The 18,528-nt window shown below is 45.1% G+C and overlaps 1 protein-coding gene across 1 annotated transcript; it reads right to left on the bottom strand.

The window, feature by feature from the left end:
• Window positions 1-7,017: 7,017 nt before the first annotated feature.
• Window positions 7,018-14,997, bottom strand: LOC310697891 (uncharacterized protein; the record flags this gene model as incomplete). Its single annotated transcript, XM_083484495.1, has 6 exons — window positions 7,018-7,160; window positions 11,011-11,136; window positions 11,719-11,869; window positions 12,545-12,612; window positions 14,577-14,721; window positions 14,944-14,997. The coding sequence occupies 6 exons, from the start codon at window positions 14,995-14,997 to the stop codon at window positions 7,018-7,020; spliced, it is 687 nt and encodes a 228-aa protein (XP_083340621.1).
• Window positions 14,998-18,528: the final 3,531 nt, after the last annotated feature.

An 18,528-nucleotide genomic window follows, 5' to 3' on the forward strand; every position in this document is an offset into this window, starting at 1 on the left:
ACGCATAGAATGGGAACCTAAAAAGATCTGTTGAAGTATTAATGCTGCGTGCCCCTCCAGCCTATGCTCAGGTTGCATATAAACGTGTAAATAAAACCATTTATCTGAAATCACCGTCTCCACTGAACTTCGCTCCAAAGAAACTGAACCTAGGGGAAGCACAGACCACCCAGAGACTAGGCTGCACTCAACAACTTGTCTAAAAGTGGCTCTTCAGCAGCCATAGCAAACTATTTTCAGTCCTGGTTCTACTTTCACTTTCAAAGCTATACCATATAAGGCATTGTCAGTCTCTCCAGGATCATTTTTCAGCACATTTCCTCTCCTTTGAATTATCATCTATCCTGAATACAAACAACTGTGTCCCAGTTAGACAGAGGTGCTGCTCACAGGTTAGGCAGTGCTCTGGCAGTTAAGGATGTCTTCCCTAGTCCCTCAGCCTTGTGAGTTTGGGAGCTAGTCTGCAAGGGTGAAAATCTAATGGAGGGTTCCTTTGTTGAATTAACCAAGCAAGGGTCATAGTTGCCACCTATGTATCTTGAGGTTGCTCTGTGCCAGAGGGCAAATGAGGGTGGGCCTCCTCCCTCGCCTGGCTGGGAATGAGAAAGGAAAAGGTCAGAGTTGTGAGAGAGAGCTGGGCTGGAAGTTGGCAGAAGTCACAGAGAGAGAGCCATGCCTGATTTCTTCTTCAAAGGCTGTAACTGAAAGAAGCAAGACCTTCTGGGGCGTTAATGCTGTGAGCCTCTCCATCTTAGGCTCAGGTTGTATATGTGTGTGAATAAACCATATATCATAAAGACACCACAATCTCTGCTGAGCCTCATTCCAAGGAAACTGAGTCCTGGGTAAGTGCCTGGGACCCCTGGTATCTTGCACTCCTCAGAGATTGTGTTGGCATGCAACAATAGGGTAGCACTGGGGCAGCATCACAGCACCAAATAAAGCAGAATAAATCCACTTCTGCTGAAATTGCAGCAGGAACGTGTAGGATACACACACAATAAAACACCCATTTTGGAGAACCCCTAACACTTAATGTCTAAAAGTGCTTATGCAAACAGCTCTAACAACCTCACTAATGCAGCCCCTTCAGTCCATTATTCTAGTCCTCTTTCCATGCTGTACCATACAAGGCTTTGCTAGTATTTTCAGGATCATCTTTCACCACAATTTAGGATTGCCATATGTCTGGGAAAACCTGGACATGTCCTCTTTTTGGGGACTAAGATGCCTATCTGGGCGATTTTTTACATTTTAAAGGAAATGTCCAGGTTGAGGGGGAGTTGTTGGGGTCTCGGGCTCAGGTGGCTCAGGATTGGGATTGGGCTGCTCTGCCCGCCATCACCCCTGCCAGCCCGAGCTGGGGAAAGGGGCATGGCAGTGGCAACCCCGCACACCTTTATTCCCAGCTCGGGCTGGCAGCACCTCAGGCTGTCCTCTTTTTTTGCTTTTCAATATATTATTTAATTATTTATTATTTATTTAATCTATATACCACCCTATACCCACAAGTCTCAGGGTGGTTCACAGAGAAAAATGAGAATATAAAACCATAAAATAAATACAGTCGTACCTTGGTTTTCAAACAGCTTAGTTCCCGAACATTTTGGCTCCAGAACATTGCAAACCCGGAAGTGAGTGTTCTGGTTTGCAAACTATTTTTGGAAGCTGAATGCCTGACGGGACTTCCACGGCTTCTGATCGGCTACAGGAGTTTCCTGCATCTAATCAGAAGCCGTGTTTTGGTTTCTGGCCATTTTGGAAGTCAAACGGACTCCCAGAACGGATTCCGTTCGACTTCCAAGGTACACCTGTAATCAAAATAAAAACAACAACCCAGTAAACCCACAATTGGATGGCGCCATTGGGTTCTAGAATTATGGAGGGATGAAAAACTCCTTGCATTCCACTTTCTCTACACTATGCATGTACCCTGACTGTGTCCTCTGTTACTCATTTCCCCCCTAAACTAGAAAGCCCCAAATGTTTCAGCTTCTCCTCTTCTGGGAGTTGCTCCAGCCCCTTGATAATTTTGGTTGCCCTCTGCTGAACCTTTCTGCCCCCCCCCAAAAAAAACCCCCAGCTCTGCCTTCAACTGCAAATGTGGCAGACAATGCCTTCCCAGCCAAAAAAGTTCAGTTTTACTTTTAAGGACAGGAAGTTCTCCTGCAGGCCATCTGTGCTAAAGAGAGGGTGCAGATATAACCCTCCTTGTTTTGGATCACCCAATTTGCATAAAAATAAGAAAAGATTAAAAGTGTTGGGTTTTCCCCACCCCATGGAAAAGAATCAAATTAAAAATCCTCTCCTGAGCTGTGGCTGCTACTTCCTGAGCATGAGAGATGAAAAGGGCCTGTATGGATTTGGCAAATTCAGCATTCAGAGTTCAAGAATCACACTTGGCTCATGACCAAGGGTGTCAAAAAATAGCAAAAGCCAAACTTTTGGCTCAGAGTTGAAATGTTGATGTTCCTCTTCTCTATGACCTGCTGGTCAGCAAATGCCTTGACAAAGACCTGGTTGTCTAACTTTAGACCTTTCGCCTACACCTGCTATTCTAGGCTATGAAACAACAGCAGCAATTCAGCCTTTGGCTCACTGCAAATCATGTGTGCAAATATAGAGCCTGGCTTTTGGCTGCTTTGCCTCTGACTTACTTTGCAACTTCCTCTCCCCCCAGAGGAACCTTGCTTTGAACAAAAGTAACCCACAGTCAGTGGCGGAGCTTCATGCTCTGGCACTGGGGGCGGAGAGCAGGCGGGAGCAGGGCTGGTGCATGTCCTGGGCGCGGGGCGCACCATCTGCAGGACGCCCAGCACGGGGGAGGGGGGGCAGCCACCATGGCACCCTGCTGGGATTGCGCTGCCAGGAGCGGTGCGCTCCCCCCGCACTCCTCTTCCTCCACCAGTGTGCACAGTGGAGGATCAACTTCACTTTATAAGCCCTGCCCCCCCCACTCCACCCCACATATGGGGAAAATAATACAGTGGTAAAGGTAAAGGTAAAGGTACCCCTGCCCATACGGGCCAGTCTTGACAGACTCTAGGGTTGTGCACTCATCTCGCTTAAGAGGCCAGGAGCCAGCGCTGTCCGCAGACACTTCCGGGTCACGTGGCCAGCGTGACAAACTGCACCTGCCGAGCCAGCGCAGCACACGGAAACGCCGTTTACCTTCCCGCTGGTAAGCGGTCCCTATTTATCTACTTGCACCCGGGGGTGCTTTCAAATTGCTAGGTTGGCAGGCGCTGGGACCAAGCAACGGGAGCGCACCCCGCCGCGGGGATTCGAACCGCCGACCTGACGATCGGCAAGTCCTAGGCGCTGAGGTTTTACCCACAGCGCCACCCGCATCCCTAATACAGTGGTACCTCGGGTTAATAACTTAATTCGTTCTGGAGGTCCGTTCTTAGCATGAAACTGTTCTTAACCTGAAGCACCACTTTAGCTAATGGGGCCTCCCGCTGCTGCTGCGCAATTTCTGTTATCATCCTGGAGCAAAGTTCTTAACCCGAGGTAACATTTCTGGGTTAGCGGAGTCTGTAACCTGAAGCGTATGCAACCCGAGGTACCACTGTACTGTTATAACTGACCTCTCCTGAGGATTCCTTTCTGTTATTCTGTGAGGTCCAAAGCTTTTTGTGACTCCACCAAGCCCCAAACAATGTGGTCGTTAAAAAAAGAAGCCTGCACCCACTTTTACACTTAGAATCATAGAATCATAGAATGATAGAGTTGGAATAGACCACAAGGGCCATCGAGTCCAACCCCCTGCCAAGCAGGAAACACCATCAGAGCACTCCTGACATATGGTTGTCAAGCCTCTGCTTAAAGACCTCCAAAGGACGAGACTCCACCACACTCCTTGGCAGCAAATTCCACTGTCAAACAGCTCTTACTGTCAGGAAGTTCTTCCTAATGTTTAGGTGGAATCTTCTTTCTTGTAGTTTGGATCCATTGCTCTGTGTCCGCTTCTCTGGAGCAGCAGAAAACAACCTTTCTCCCTCCTCTATGTGACATCCTTTTCTATATTTGAACATGGCTATCATATCACCCCTTAACCTCCTCTTCTCCAGGCTAAACATGCCCAGCTCCCTTAGCCGTTCCTCATAAGGCATCGTTTCCAGGCCTTTGACCATTTTGGTTGCCCTCCTCTGGACACGTTCCAGTTTGTCAGTGTCCTTCTTGAACTGTGGTGCCCAGAACTGGACACAGTACTCCAGGTGAGGTCTGACCAGAGCAGAATACAGTGGCACTATTACTTCCCTTGATCTAGATGCTATACTCCTATTGATGCAGCCCAGAATTGCATTGGCTTTTTTAGCTGCCGCATCACACTGTTGGCTCATGTCAAGTTTGTGGTCAACCAAGACTCCTAGATCCTTTTCACATGTACTGCTCTCAAGCCAGGTGTCCCCCATCTTGTATTTGTGCCTCTCATTTTTTTTTGCCCAAGTGCAATACTTTACATTTCTCTCTGTTAAAGTTCATCTTGTTTGTTTTTGCCCAGTTCTCTAATCTGTCAAGGTCGTTTTGAAGTGTGATCCTGTCCTCTGGGGTGTTAGCCACCCCTCCCAGTTTGGTGTCATCTGCAAATTTGATCAGGATGCCCTTGAGTCCATCATCCAAGTCGTTGATAAAGATGTTGAATAAGACCGGGCCCAAGACAGAACCCTGTGGCACCCCACTAGTCACTCTTCTCCAGGATGAAGAGGAACCATTGATGAGCACCCTTTGGGTTCGGTCAGTCAGCCAGTTACAAATCCACTGAGTGGTAGCATAGTCAAGACCGCATTTTACCAGCTTCTTTACAAGAATATCATGGGGCACCTTGTCAAATGCCTTGCTGAAATCAAGGTAGGCTTACTCAGTGGCACTTACTCTGACATGCGCCCCCCCCCCGAATGTTGACCACGAATCAGTGTGGCCCTTATCCTGAACTAGGGTTAGCTATCACTGCTCTGCCCCTTAACTTGGGAGTTGCTGGATCCACATTTCAAAGCCTGCCTGAAGACAGTGAAGCTTATTTTTCTTCAGCTGAGGTGGGGGATCTGTCCCCCTTCAGATTTTGCTGGCCTCCAGCGCCCATCACCATCATAACCAATGATCTGGGATTATAGGATCTGGAGTCCAGAAACACCTGGGGGGCCTGAACCTGAAATCAGAAGTGTCAATTTTTCACTGTAGGCCTGTGACATTCTGAACAAAGGGACAGTCTCTGCAAGAGTGCTCCTATTCTGAAGTGAAAAATATGCCAAACAATAGCTTGGGATCACACATCTACTCTGGAAGTCCTAAGCCCAGATGTGTGGGAGCTTGAAATATACTCGGAGTCGAGAGTGGATTTCATGCTCTTTATTCAGCTCATAGTGGTGAGGAGGAACGGAAGTTCCCCCAGAATGTCTGCTTTATATACATTATTTACACAATGGGCCCCACATGATTGGCTAATTCCGGGATTCACCTGTAGGCCAATCAGGTTGTGGATTCACTTCCACCTGGAGCTGGATTGGGTGGCTCCTGTGGACCAATCAGACTGCTGCATTCTGGACCCTATTGTTCTAGGACCAATCAGACTGCTGCGTTCTGAATCCTATTGTTCTAGGACCAATCAGAATGCTGCATTCCGAATCCTATTGTTCTAGGACCAATCAGACTGCTGCCTTTTGGATCCTATTCAACTCAGTACATAACAGAGCTGTTTGGGCTTACTCACTGATCAGAGAAAGGAGTTCTCAGCAAATCATTTTTTAAATAAGCATTCCCTTCTTTCCCTTTTTTAATTTATGCAAGTGGGTTCTGAAATAAAATGTTGCAATGTGGCAAGTACTTATGCTCAGTGTTCCTACCAGCCCAAGGCCAGCCTAAGACATTTTGCTGCCTGAGGGACAGGACAAAATGCACTGAGGTCAGCTGGGTTGTTAGAAAGGTGGTGGGCAAGGCACGTGACAGCTCTCTTCTCCCACAGAAGCAGCCTAGTCAGGAGGAGGAGCTGAGGGGAATACTTTGCTGATAAATCTCACGGTGTTAATGTGCCTAGATAATTAACATTTTCTGTACAAGTATGAAATTGGTATTGTTTAAACAGTTGAACAAAAAAAAAATTTCCTAATAACATCAACTCCAATTTGGACCTATTTATGGTATATCCTGAGATTTTGCCAAAAACATCTATATTTTGCATTATCCTCCAGACATGCCTGGAGTTGTTCAGTACCTGCTCAATCACCTTGCCCAGGAATGGAAAGTTTGAGACTGGACGATAATTGGACATAATGGCCAGGTCCAAATATGCCTTTTTAATAAGCAGTTTAATAATCACTTCTTAAAGGGGGTCCAAGAAGACTCCCTCACAGAGGGAAACATTCACCACCCCGCAGAGCCCATCGCCCAGCCCTTCCTGGCTTGCTTTTATCAGCCAGGATGGACAAGGATCAAGGAGACAGGTGGTAGGTTTCACTCATTCAAGTCTGCCCACATCCTCAGAGGCAACAGGTTGTAATTGATCCCATACAACTTGACTAGACCCAGTGGCATAGTGGGGTGCGGAGGCACAGGGGCAGTTGCCCCAGGCACAAAATTGTTAGAGGTGCAAAATTTCAGCACCTGGTGCTGCCTCAGTACAGCTGCACTCTTCCATCACTGGGGTGCAATGACAATGGCTTGTCCATGCGAACAAGTAAGCGACCTCTCCAGACAATGGGATGACTCTTCTTTTCTTATCTCTGTGGCTGTGATCCCCTGGGTGATGTAGATGCCATTAGGCAGTTGAATCCGCATGAGTACTCCGTCTGTTTCCTCCCTCCTACCCCCTCCTCCACGTGGCCCCGGGGACTGGCAAGCCATATTATGTCTCTGACTAGGCAGAGCTCTGGCACCTTCCCACCCCGGCCCTGCCACCATGGTGGAGTCTACCTCTTTCCAAACCTGAGTGATTTTATCTGCAAAAAAACTTATTGCAGGAGTCATTACAGGAGATCTTGGAGTTTTTATCAGACCCTGATGGTGAAGGTAGTTCTGTTAGACTATGAACCACCTGAAGGAGTCTCCTGGTTCTGTTTTCACCAACAGATCCAGCAACAGTGGTCCTCCTCGCTCCTCCTCCGTCACTATCACCACTTGGTAAGGCTCTACATTGAGCTCTAACCTGTGTTTGGTCTCATCTGGAAGGGTTTTTCACCACCAGCACTTTAGTTGTCTCAGTAATTGTTTCATCACCCACAGCCCCGGGCCGGGGCGACGGGGGGGGGGGACGGACGGGACACAACAGGGTGCTTTTTAAGGTTTGTGGAGCAGCGCACTCTTATTCCCCACCCCCAAATGTGTTTTCCATGTGTTTGGCTACCGTCTATCAGGTCTTCCCAGATGAATTTGCTATTAGAAGGAGACATGTGAAGCTATAATCCTGTAAAGAGATTCTGGAGAGAATGCTTTCTGTGAGAGGCGCCCACTGCTTGGTCTTACTAGCTGCAGCTCAGTTTTAACTATGTTTACAGCAGAGGAGCGAGTCTTGGAGGGCCTGCATCTTATTCTACCTCTATGGGTGAGTTGGCATATTCTTAAAAAAGAAGAAGGGGGGGGGAGAGAGAGAGAGAGAGAGACTGAAAGGGAAGAAAGATTTCCTCTCCCCCCCTCCTCTCTTCCAAAATAATTCTGAGCTGAGGTGGAGAGCTCTTTCCTCGCTCTTCCTCCTCCTCCCTTCCTTTTTTGTGGAAACATAACTGGCTGTGTCACCTTGCCTGTAAACCATACCTCCCTTTGAACTGAAGATTTCCAATTGTGTTTGTGCCAATTGTGGAGACTAAAAGCTGAGGACATAAATAAGCAAAAGGGAAACGACACCCTTCCTACCCATGCAAAAATGCAACTTTAATTTGTATGTTTGCTACTAGAAGTGATCGCCAAGCTTGGCAAAAGGGGTTTGTTTTTGTTTTTTTTAAGAAGTGAAGCAATAGCTCATTTGCTCAGCCAGCACCTGCTAGTGTGGGAGTCTGCAAGTCTTGGTCTTCCAGGGATTTTTGCAAGTTGGAGTGGACTCCAGTCCAGCCCGGATGTCAGAACAGTCCTTCTGGATTAGACCAATGGATGATCTAGTCCAGCACCTTGTTCCCCGTCGTTGCCCAGCAGAGGCTCACAACAAGCCCATAAGCAGGACCTGAGTGCAATGGCCCTCTCCCACTCATATTCCCAAGCAGGGCCGGACCTCTGATGAGCCAGAGTGAGGCAGCTGCCTCAGGCGGCCGATGCTGAGGTGAGGGGATTGAGCTGGGAGTGGCCTGTGGCCTGGCCTGTACCCCTACGTTAGCTGACTGCTCTCAAGTGCAGGGAAAGATCCTGTCCTTTCCAAAGTATTTGGAATAAGATTCAACAGTCTATCCAATTGGCTTCGGTATAGGGAAGTTTTTAAAAAAATGTTTGATGTTTTACTGTTTTTGATGTTTTAATTTGCTGGGAACACTCAGAATGGCTGGGGCAGTCTGATGGACAGCATATAAATATCAACATTGAATTTCTCTGATTTCCTTTCAAAGCCATTAAAGTTGCTAAAGTTTTCAGTACCTCTGGGTGTAATGGGATCTGGACCATGGAACTCTCAGTTGGTGACTTGTGGGAGTCAGTCTGTAGCTCACCACACCTCAACCAATGTGATGTATCACTAGGCTTTACAGAACCCCAGCTGAGTCTTCAGAGATGTCCTGCTGCCGGAATAGCTTCTTCCAGAGTCCTCAGTTAAGGGGAAAACTCCTCTCCTGCACAGTTCCCCAAAAGTGTTTATTGTCCTCCCAGGGGCTTCTGCTTGCCTGGGATGCAAGAGAGCTGCTGCCCATCAATGCAGGTGATTCTGGCAGACTTTTTACGTTTTAGCCTTTTTTCAAACACCAACCTTGTCACCTTGCACAATTATTTTATATTGCTTCAAATGTCATTGCAATGTTAAAAGCCATAAGCCGCCCGGTGTGCTGGTTTTTTGCACCAGAAGAGCAGGAAACGAAGGTTTCAAAAAAGAAACAGATTGTGCTGATGTGCCACCGCAATATTTTACCAGAATTTATGAGCAAGTCAAAGAGAGCGTATGTGCACCGATTCAACCTCCTTTGAAAATGACTTACATTTTGAGTATTTCCTCGTGAATTATGACATTTATTGTTTCTTGGAAAGCAAAGATTTGGAGCTGCTCGCCAGGAGAAGGTAGGCTGGCTCCTCACCTTCAGTGAAACCTGGAAGACCTCAGCAGCATGTATAAGGCTCAAGAAATGTTTAGGAAGCCCCATTCTACGGCCAAAGGCTTTGGAAGTATTTTTTGGCACATTCCCAACCCCAACCCCCCAATTAGATGGGAATGTGTTGGAAACTAGATGGTTGGACTGAGACACCCTAGAGAAACTTCCCCCATCAACTACTGAACGGCTGTTTATGTAACAGCACAGGAACAAGAGGAGGGTTCAACATTCCCAGGAATGTGAGTCAATCAAAAACTGAAACTGCCTGGGGAAATTAAAAGAATGATTCATGGAAGAATCCTTGCACTGCCCAGATCCAGGAATTTTGGAAGAAGGAGGTGGACGACAGTGGCCTTGAGTATCTCATAAGTAACAGCAAGTCCTGTTGCCTCTCATCTGAAGAGCAGAGCGGTTGCGGTTTTCCTCCCCATCTCAGCACTGGGCCGAGATTTCAAGCACTCTGCCCATCCCAGCGCTGTGATGGGGAGGAAATTGCCCCCCCAGGCCCTTGTCCTTTGCTGAGGATTTGACAGGAGAGGGGTTGCCAGCTGGTCACTGTGGTGCTCTGATGTGTGCATGTGAGGTGAGAGTTGGCAGTGGCCACAGCCATCACTGACACACTAGCCCCAGATGGGAGGCAGGGGGGCCCTTTGGCTGCAGGAAAAAGGGTTGGTCACTGCTGCCATCTCTAATCCCAGTGAACCCAGACATGTTCTGCACTGTAATGCAAAGCGGCCTGTGCATCCTCCTCTGCTGCGCCATCTCCATTGTGGGTTTCTATCACAGCGTCAGAAACCCAAGACAGAAACCCAAGGCACCCCCCCAGATGGTGCTGAACTGCAACTCCCAACAGCTCCAGGAGCACAGCTGATAACCAGAGGTGGGGGTGCTACAGATTCACAACATCTGGATGATGTTCCCCACACCTGCTTTAAAGTGTTGCTTTCAGCTGGGGTCAGGGAGGGTCACAACAGAAGCACTCTCAACATATTCAGTTAACTATTTTATTTATTAATAAAGGAATATATACCACTGAATGACAAAATGTATAAGTGCACCCATATACCATTGTGGGAGGTGTGCCCGCATAGGCCTGGTGGAATGAAACAGCAGGCGTTTAAAAGTTGGCACAGAAAGCACCCTCTTAATCTCTATTGGCAAGGAGTTCCACAGGTCTGGGCTGATGACTCTAAAGGCTTGGTTTCTCGTTGCTGTCAATGGAGCCTCCACAATTCAGGGAATATAAATGCATGCCCCAGAAATTTAAGAAAGGAGCTCTCAGGTGCATGCGTGGGTGAAAAGTGGGTCCTGCGTCTCAAAAGGCTAAACTTTAAGGGACAGTGGCTACCAGATTCCAAAGAACCAGTTCTGTCCGGGGGGAAGGCAGAAACCTCAACAGGATCCTGAGAATACTTCTCTGGACAGCTATGGCAAGGACGGCAATAAAACAGTGATATATGAAAGGCAAGAGCAACAAGTGATTTCTTAGCAGCAAGCTAAAGCCAAGTGCTGCTGATCTTCAGAAACATTTTCACAGAGTGTGCTCAGAAGACTAATCTCTATTCAGTACAAATACACATCATATTGCTAAACTTTTAAAATAATTATAGGAATATAACTGATAAGAGAAATATAAATGAAAATATATTCCCTCAGTTTTCTTTGTTTTTCTTCTTCGGGGGCTCCTCCTTCTCTTCCTTCTCTTCCTCCTCTTCTTCCTCCTCCTCCTCGTCCTTCTCTTCCTCCTCGTTCTTCTCTTCCTCCTCTTCTTCCTCCTCCTCTTCCTCCTCGCCCTTCTCTTCCTCCTCGTCCTTCTCTTCCTCCTCGTTCTTCTCTTCCTCCTCTTCTTCCTCCTCCTCCTCCTCTTCTTCCTCCTCCTCTTCCTCCTCCTCCTCTTCTTCCTCAAGTGAAAGAATAGCTGAGGGAAAAGCCAAAGAACCACCAGTTAAAATTGGTATATGGCATGTACAACCATAAACTGTATTTTCACAGACCCTCCAAGTGTCCTATTTCCCAGGGATGTCCCTGATTTAGAGAAGCCATCCCAGTTTCCAGTTAGATTCCAGAATGTCCCACTTTTCCTTAGGATCACCCTATTTTCATCAGAGAAATGTTGGAGGGTTTGTTTCCATTATGCTGTACTTTCATTTTTTTATGGCAAAAATGGACAACCAAGGAAGACAGGAAATCCTGGCCACAAGGAAGACAGCAAACCTTGGTGTCTTCAGAGGCACATGCACAGTCTGCTACTGGCCTCTGGTCTCCTGCGCATGGGGTGGGGGTGGGGGGGAGGCCACCCCTTCCACGCAGCGAAGGAGACCCTGGCCTGGCTACCAGCTGCCCACAAATGCGCACTGAACTGTGCTCCAGACTGTGGTGGGACTCCCCTAAGCCCCAGCCAACATGGCCAGCGCTCATCATGGATGATGGGACTTGAAACCCAACATCAGTGGGAGGGCCATGTCTCCGGAATTTGTGAAGACAGGATTCTCAAAAATACCTCCTGCTTGCGGCTCCTGGGGTATCGCTGACAGCTGCTGGAGTTTTTCTTCAAGCTCCTGGAGGTTCATAAGAAATATTTGCGCAGACATAAATACTGTTTCTGCCGCCGTCTTAAGGCCATTGAGCGCCTCCTTCATGTTTGCAACATCCTGGAGAGGACAGACACTTCCAGCTAGACATTTACTCCAGACATTTACAGAAGGCATAGAGACACTGGTTGAAGAAGTTGGGAATGAGCAGACAGTGCTATTGCTGAGAAGGAGCTCCACCCCAGGGTGCTAAAGGCATCACAGGTAGCGCCCAGAGAGCTCTTTCCCTAGCCTGCAGGTGCCAGAAGGCCAAGCGCTGGTGTTACAGCGGTGGTACCTCAGAGCTGCTCTGGATTCTGGATATATAAATGGCATTGCCTGAAGTTTTGGATTGTGCTCTGCATTAGCAGAGAGGCTCTACTTAGCTGCAAATGAAGCACATTTCAGTTATTATAGAAACCATTTTTCCATGTATGCTTGCTCAGGAACTATGTGAACTAGGCAGCTATTGCTTTAAATTGGCCCTTTTTCTGGCAATTTAAATGATCCAACCAGATTAAGTTAACCTCCCACCCACCCTAGGGTTGCCATACATCCAGAATTTCCCAGACATACATGGAATACTGCTGTAGGAAGCAGTGTCTGGGCAGAAATTGGCAAAATGTCCAGAAAAATCCAGACGTGTGGCAACCCATGTCAGCAGCGCTGTTTTTGGTGATTTTACTATAAAAAAGCTCAAAGATGTCCAATTTTTTGTGATTTCCCCCCAAAGCTCAGCAACTCTTCTGGGCTTACCTCAGTAGATATCACAGCAAAACTTGGATGATCCCCATTGATTGGCACCTTGGATCTCATGGCCTCAGCTGAATACAAAACAAGTTATTTTACATCTCCATTCCAACATAAAACTAAAGCCTAGAGCTTTATTCTCCCCCTCATCTGGAATATGGTCCATAGCTGTCAACATTTCCCCTTTTTAAAGTGAAATTTCCTTATTCTGAATAGGATTCCTCGCAAGAAAATGGAAAAGTTGACAGCTATGATATGGTCACTTCCAGACCCCTCCCAGCCAAGCAGTTTCCCCCTCTGTCATGCAGTGCTAGGATACCTCATGTTTTTCAGCCGTAGAGGACGGCTTGTATGACAGTTTTTTTCTGTGGAGTGCTGCCTCCCTCTGCTGGTGCAAGCTGTTTCTCCAGCAGAAAAAAGGCTTCCTGGTAGATTGGAAGTGGCCATCCCCGAATTCTCTAGGCAAGCATGCATGCCACACCTCAGCCAAAAGAGCTGCTATAACTCGGGAAAGGAAAGGAGCATCTGTGCATGTCATTTGGGTGAAGTTGGCACCGAAGGGGGACTTGTTCATCTGAGCTCCACGGGTGGTTTTTTTTAATTGTTTGACTGGGTTGTTTGCTGTTTTTTCTTTAATTTGGGGTAAGGCCTTTTTATGTGCCCTTTCAATCCCCAAGAGCCAGCATTGTAAATCAGTTTTAAGGGAGTCTTACAACCATACCTGCCGCCACCCCCCCACATCATCATCAGTTACACATACAGGCTTTTAAAACTTTGTAAATATCTTTTAAAAAGGTTAACCTTGTAATTCCTAAGTAATTTTAAATATGTTTAAATACTTTTAAATTCTTTTTAAAATTGTTCTTTTTAACATTTATGTAAATGATGAAATAAAGCAACCAAAATGGCCAGATTTTCCCCCTGTTTCAGTTTCATAGCATAATGTATCCATTTTGCTACATGCCAACAATACAGTGTTGTTAGCACAAACACAAGTGGGTATGAGGTACTAAAGAACTTTGGGACACTGGGTCATAACAAACATTTGAATACAAATTGTACCAAGACAAAAGCCGTTGTATTGGGGGCACAGCCCAAGAAGCATAAATGGCTCCTAAATGGACAATCGATTGAACAAGTGAGGCATTTCAACTATTTGAGGATTTGGTTCTCTAATAGGAGTACTTGGTCGCATCAGATGACAGCCTCGGTCTTAAGGGCATCAAGATCTGCATAAGCAGTTCTTAGCTTTACCAGAACTGAAGGCGGCAATAGGGTTGCCCCTGCTCTGAGAACATATACAGTGGTACCTTGGAAGTCAAACGGAATCCATTCCAGAAGTCCGTTCAACTTCCAAAACATTTGGAAACCAAGGCATGGCTTCCGATTGGCTGTGGAAGCCCCGTCGGACATTTGGCTTCCAAAAATAGTTTGCAAACTGGAACAGTCACTTCTGGGATGCAAGGCACGACTGTGTTGGTAAAGTGCACCCACAGTTAACATGTGGGGAAGGAGGAGAATGATAGGAGCGAATCGGGAGAGACAGGGAAGCCATGAGGGAATGCACCACCCAGCCCAGGCCCAACCCCAAGCCAATATCCCCAGCAACTGGAGCAAAAGAACAGAGGAACCGCGCACCGTTAACCAGCCAGGGGAAAGAAAGGCACGGGCCCTCCTCTGCTAGTGCAGGGGCCACAGCAAAAAAGACAAGTTTTATTTTATTTTATTTTATTTTCAGTCCATTTCTTATCAATATTTTAAAACCCTTTGAAGGACTGTAATGGCAGCGCCCATGGAAGGGGCCTGAAGCATTGGAGCCCATTTCCTGGAACCACCACCTCAACCCTGATCTAGAGACCCGATGCCAAGCCCTGGCATGGCTACCAGCTGCCCACAAATGTGCTCCAGACTGTGGTGGGACTCCCCTAAGCCCCAGCCAACATGGCCAGCGCTCATCATGGATGATGGGACTTGAGACCCAACATCAGTGGGAGGGCCATGTCCCTGGAATTTGTGAAGACAGGATTCTCAAAAATACCTCTTGCTCGCTGGAGTGTTGCTAGCATCCGCTGGAGTTTTTCTTCAAGCTCCTGGAGCTTCCCAAAAAATGCTTCAACCTGCTTCAATACTGTTTTCACCGCCGTCTTAAGGCCATTGAGCGCCTCCTTCATGTTTGCAATGACCTGGAGAGGACAGACACTTCCTGGTAGACATTTACTCCAGACATTTACAGAAGGCATAGAGGCACTGGTTGAAGAAGTTGGGAATAAGCAGACAGTGCTATTACTGAGAAGGAGCTCCACCCCAGGGTGCTAAAGGCACCACAGGCTCTACTTAGTTGCAAATGAAGCACATTTCAGTTATTATAGAAACCATTCATCTGCCAACTACCCTTCTGGCCTTACCTGAGCAGCAAGTGCAGCTTGTCCTGGATTATCGTTGATCCCTTCACCCTCCATCAAGCTCCCAGATGTGGATCTGTTGTCCTGACCTGAATACAAAAGAGGTGATTTTACATCTCCATTCCAACATGAAACGAAAGCCCAGAGCCAGGCTTCATGCTCCCCCTCATCTGGAATATGGTCCCTCCCAGCCCAAGGATCTCCTTGCAGAGGACTGCTTGTATGACAGAGGGTGTTTCTGTGGAGCCACCTCTCCAGCAGAAAAATGCTTCAGCCTGGTAAGATACTTTCTGCAATGGGAAAAAGTAGCAATGACTCCATTGCTAAAGCTTTTAGGTGTGGTCTTCAACATGTTTGAATTAAATTCCAATTCTCTTTTAAAATCAGATCATTAGGAAGAAAGGGAAAGAAAGGAAGAGGAGGGAGGGGATCAGTACCAAAGCGGGGTACTAGGCCAGGGGCATTTTGAGAGGAAAGGGTATTATTTAAAACAATGAAATGCTATCTATCTATTTGAAGAACACCTGTAAAACACTTTTTAAAGAATTGAAATCATCACAATATATACATACGATTAAATAATCCACCTAACAGAGCAACTTTATGTAAAAATAGCTCAACCAATATAAAACTTAAATCTATTATTCAGAAAAGCGACCAACCACAACAGCACAGTTTTATAAACTGACCATTCAGTCAACACCCCAGAGACATTGAAAAAAAATCACCCCAAAGGGAGTTGGATCATCAAAACAAGTCTTACTTATACTCCTTGCCATGTATCTCATACAAATTGCAATAAGAATAAAAATAATTTATTTATACCCCGCCCATCTGGCTGGGTTTCCCCAGCCATTCTGGACAGCTTCCAACAAAATATTAAAATACAAAAGTCCTTCAGATATTAAAAGCTTCCCTTTTATTATTAAAAGCTTCCCTCAGACATCTATCTGATAATGTGAGAAATATAATCAATATTTTAGAAAAATTACAAGTGAACATAAATACTAAGGCAGTTTTGATATTTGTGGACGCGGAGAAAGCTTTCGACAATATTTCTTGGAGTTTTATGAAGAAGAACCTACAGGGGATGGGAGTAGGCCAAGGTTTTGAAAACGGTATAAGTGCAATTTATTCAGAACAAAAGGCTAAATTAATTGTAAATAACGTGGTGACAGAAGAATTTAAGATAGAAAAAGGGACATGACAAGGTTGCCCAGTCTCCCCATTGCTTTTTATATCGGCCCTGGAGGTTCTGCTGAATATGATTAGAAGGGACCAGTTGGTTAAAGGTATACAAGTCAGGGCTAAACAGTACAAGTTGAGAGCATTTGCGGATGACTTAGTATTGACGTTACAGGAGCCAGAATCTAGTACTAAAAAGGTTTTAGAACTGATTCAAGAATTTGGTCAGGTTGCAGGATTTAAACCGAATAAGTTAAAAACAAAGGTTTTAGAGAAAAATTTAACTGTGATGGAGAAAGAGAGGTTTCAGAATGAGACAGGTTTAACAGTGGTTAAGAAAGTGAAATACCTGGGGATTAATATGACAGCTAAAAATGTGAATCTATTTAAAGACAATTATGAAAAATGTTGGATTGAAGTGAAAAAAGACTTAGAATTTGGTCAAATTAAAAGCTTTCACTGCTAGGCCGTATCGCTACTATAAAAATGAATGTATTGCCTAGAATGCTGTTTTTGTTTCAAACACTGCAAATTTTGGACAAAATGGACTGTTCCAAAATGGAAGTGTCAGAGAGATATCTCTAGATTTGTCTGGCAGGGCAAGAAACCTAGAATAAAATTTAAAATACTAACAGATGCAAAGGGAAGAGGTGGATTTGCCCTGCCAGACCTTAAACTTTATTATCAATCAGCAGCTTTTTGCTGGTTGAAAGAATGGCTACTTCTGGAAAACGCAGACATTTTGGACTTAGGTTTTAATAATGTATTTGGATGGCAAAGCACATAAAACATTTAAAAACCATATTGTCAGGAAAGCATTGTTTAATGTCTGGATAAAATATAAGGACTTATTGGAAAACAAAACCCCAAGGTGGTTGTCACCGATGGAAGCGAAAGCTCAGAAAAAGCTTAATATGGAGGTTAGATGGCCAAAATATTGGGAAATTTTGGAACAAGAGGGAGACAGATTGAAATTGCAGAGTTTTGAGAAATTAAAAAACAAAGTGCGAGACTGGCTTCATTATTATCAGATAATGGAGGCATATAATTTGGACAAGAAAATTGGCTTCCAGGTGGAAAAATCAAAATTAAAAACAGAACTGTTAGAACCCAAAACTAAGATTTTGTCAAAGATGTATAACTTGCTGTTGAAATGGAATACACAGGATGAAACGGTGAAATCTGCTATGATTAAATGGGCACAGGATGTTGGACATAACATAATGATAGCTGACTGGGAACAGTTATGGACCACAGGTATGAAGTTTACGGCATGCAATGCCTTAAGAGAGAATATTATGAAAATGATATACAGGTGGTACATGAGTCCAGTCAAGCTTGCAAAAATCTACCATTTGCCCGATAATAAATGTTGGAAATGTAAGGAAACTGAAGGTACATTCTTTCATCTTTGGTGGACGTGCCCAAGGATTAAGGCTTTCTGGGAGATGATTTATAATGAACTGAAAAGGGTATTTAAATCTACCTTTTTGAAGAAACCAGAGGCCTTCCTCCTGGGCAAGGTCGGCCAAATGGTGCCAAAGAAGGACAGAATTTTCTTTATGTACGCCACAACAGCAGCAAGAATACTTATTGCAAAGTATTGGAAGACGCAAGATCTACCCACCCTGGAAGAATGGCAGATGAAGGTGATGGACTACATGGAACTGGCGGAAATGACTGGCAGAATCCGAGACCAGGGAGAAGAGTTGGTGGAAGAAGATTGGAAGAAATTTAAAGACTATTTACAGAAATATTGCAAAATTAATGAATGTTAGAATTATGTCAGAATGAAGTTAAGTGGTTTAAGCAGCAATGTTTTAAAGGTGTATGAAAAATGGATTAATAATAGGTGAGAACTCAAAGTTATATTATATTAAGTTAAAGGATTAAGACAAAAATAAAGAGGGAAAGAAACTGCTGAATTAACTAACTGAAGTGGAATACAAAAAAGGGAGGTGTGAGGAGGTCAGGGAAGCAAGGATATGAATATATGATATGGAAAGATTGATGTGTTTTTTCTTCTTTTTTAATTTTTTTAATATTTTTTCTGTATTTTGTATTTTTCTTTCTTTTTTCTTTTTTTATTGTTGTCTTTTTGTCTAATTTTTTTACTTATGTAACTTTTTTCCTTTGAAAACCTAATAAATATCATTTAATAATAAAAAAAACAGATATTAAAAGCTTCCCTAAACAGGCCTGCCTTCAAATGGCAGAAAATGCAGCCTCCTGGTGTTAAATATCAACAATATGTATTGAATAGGAAAAAGCTTCCTTCTGTGTTAGCTTTGTTGTTTGTTGCAAAGTAATTCCCAAGAATAAGCCCAGAGTAGGTCTTTTTACTCCTGGGGAAATGACCAGCAATTTCATTTTAAATGCAGCAGAAGGCAGAGGCACAGGAGC

The sequence above is a fragment of the Podarcis liolepis genome (genome assembly GCF_965112155.1).
Source record: "Podarcis liolepis genome assembly, chromosome: Z".
NCBI lineage: Eukaryota > Metazoa > Chordata > Lepidosauria > Squamata > Lacertidae > Podarcis > Podarcis liolepis.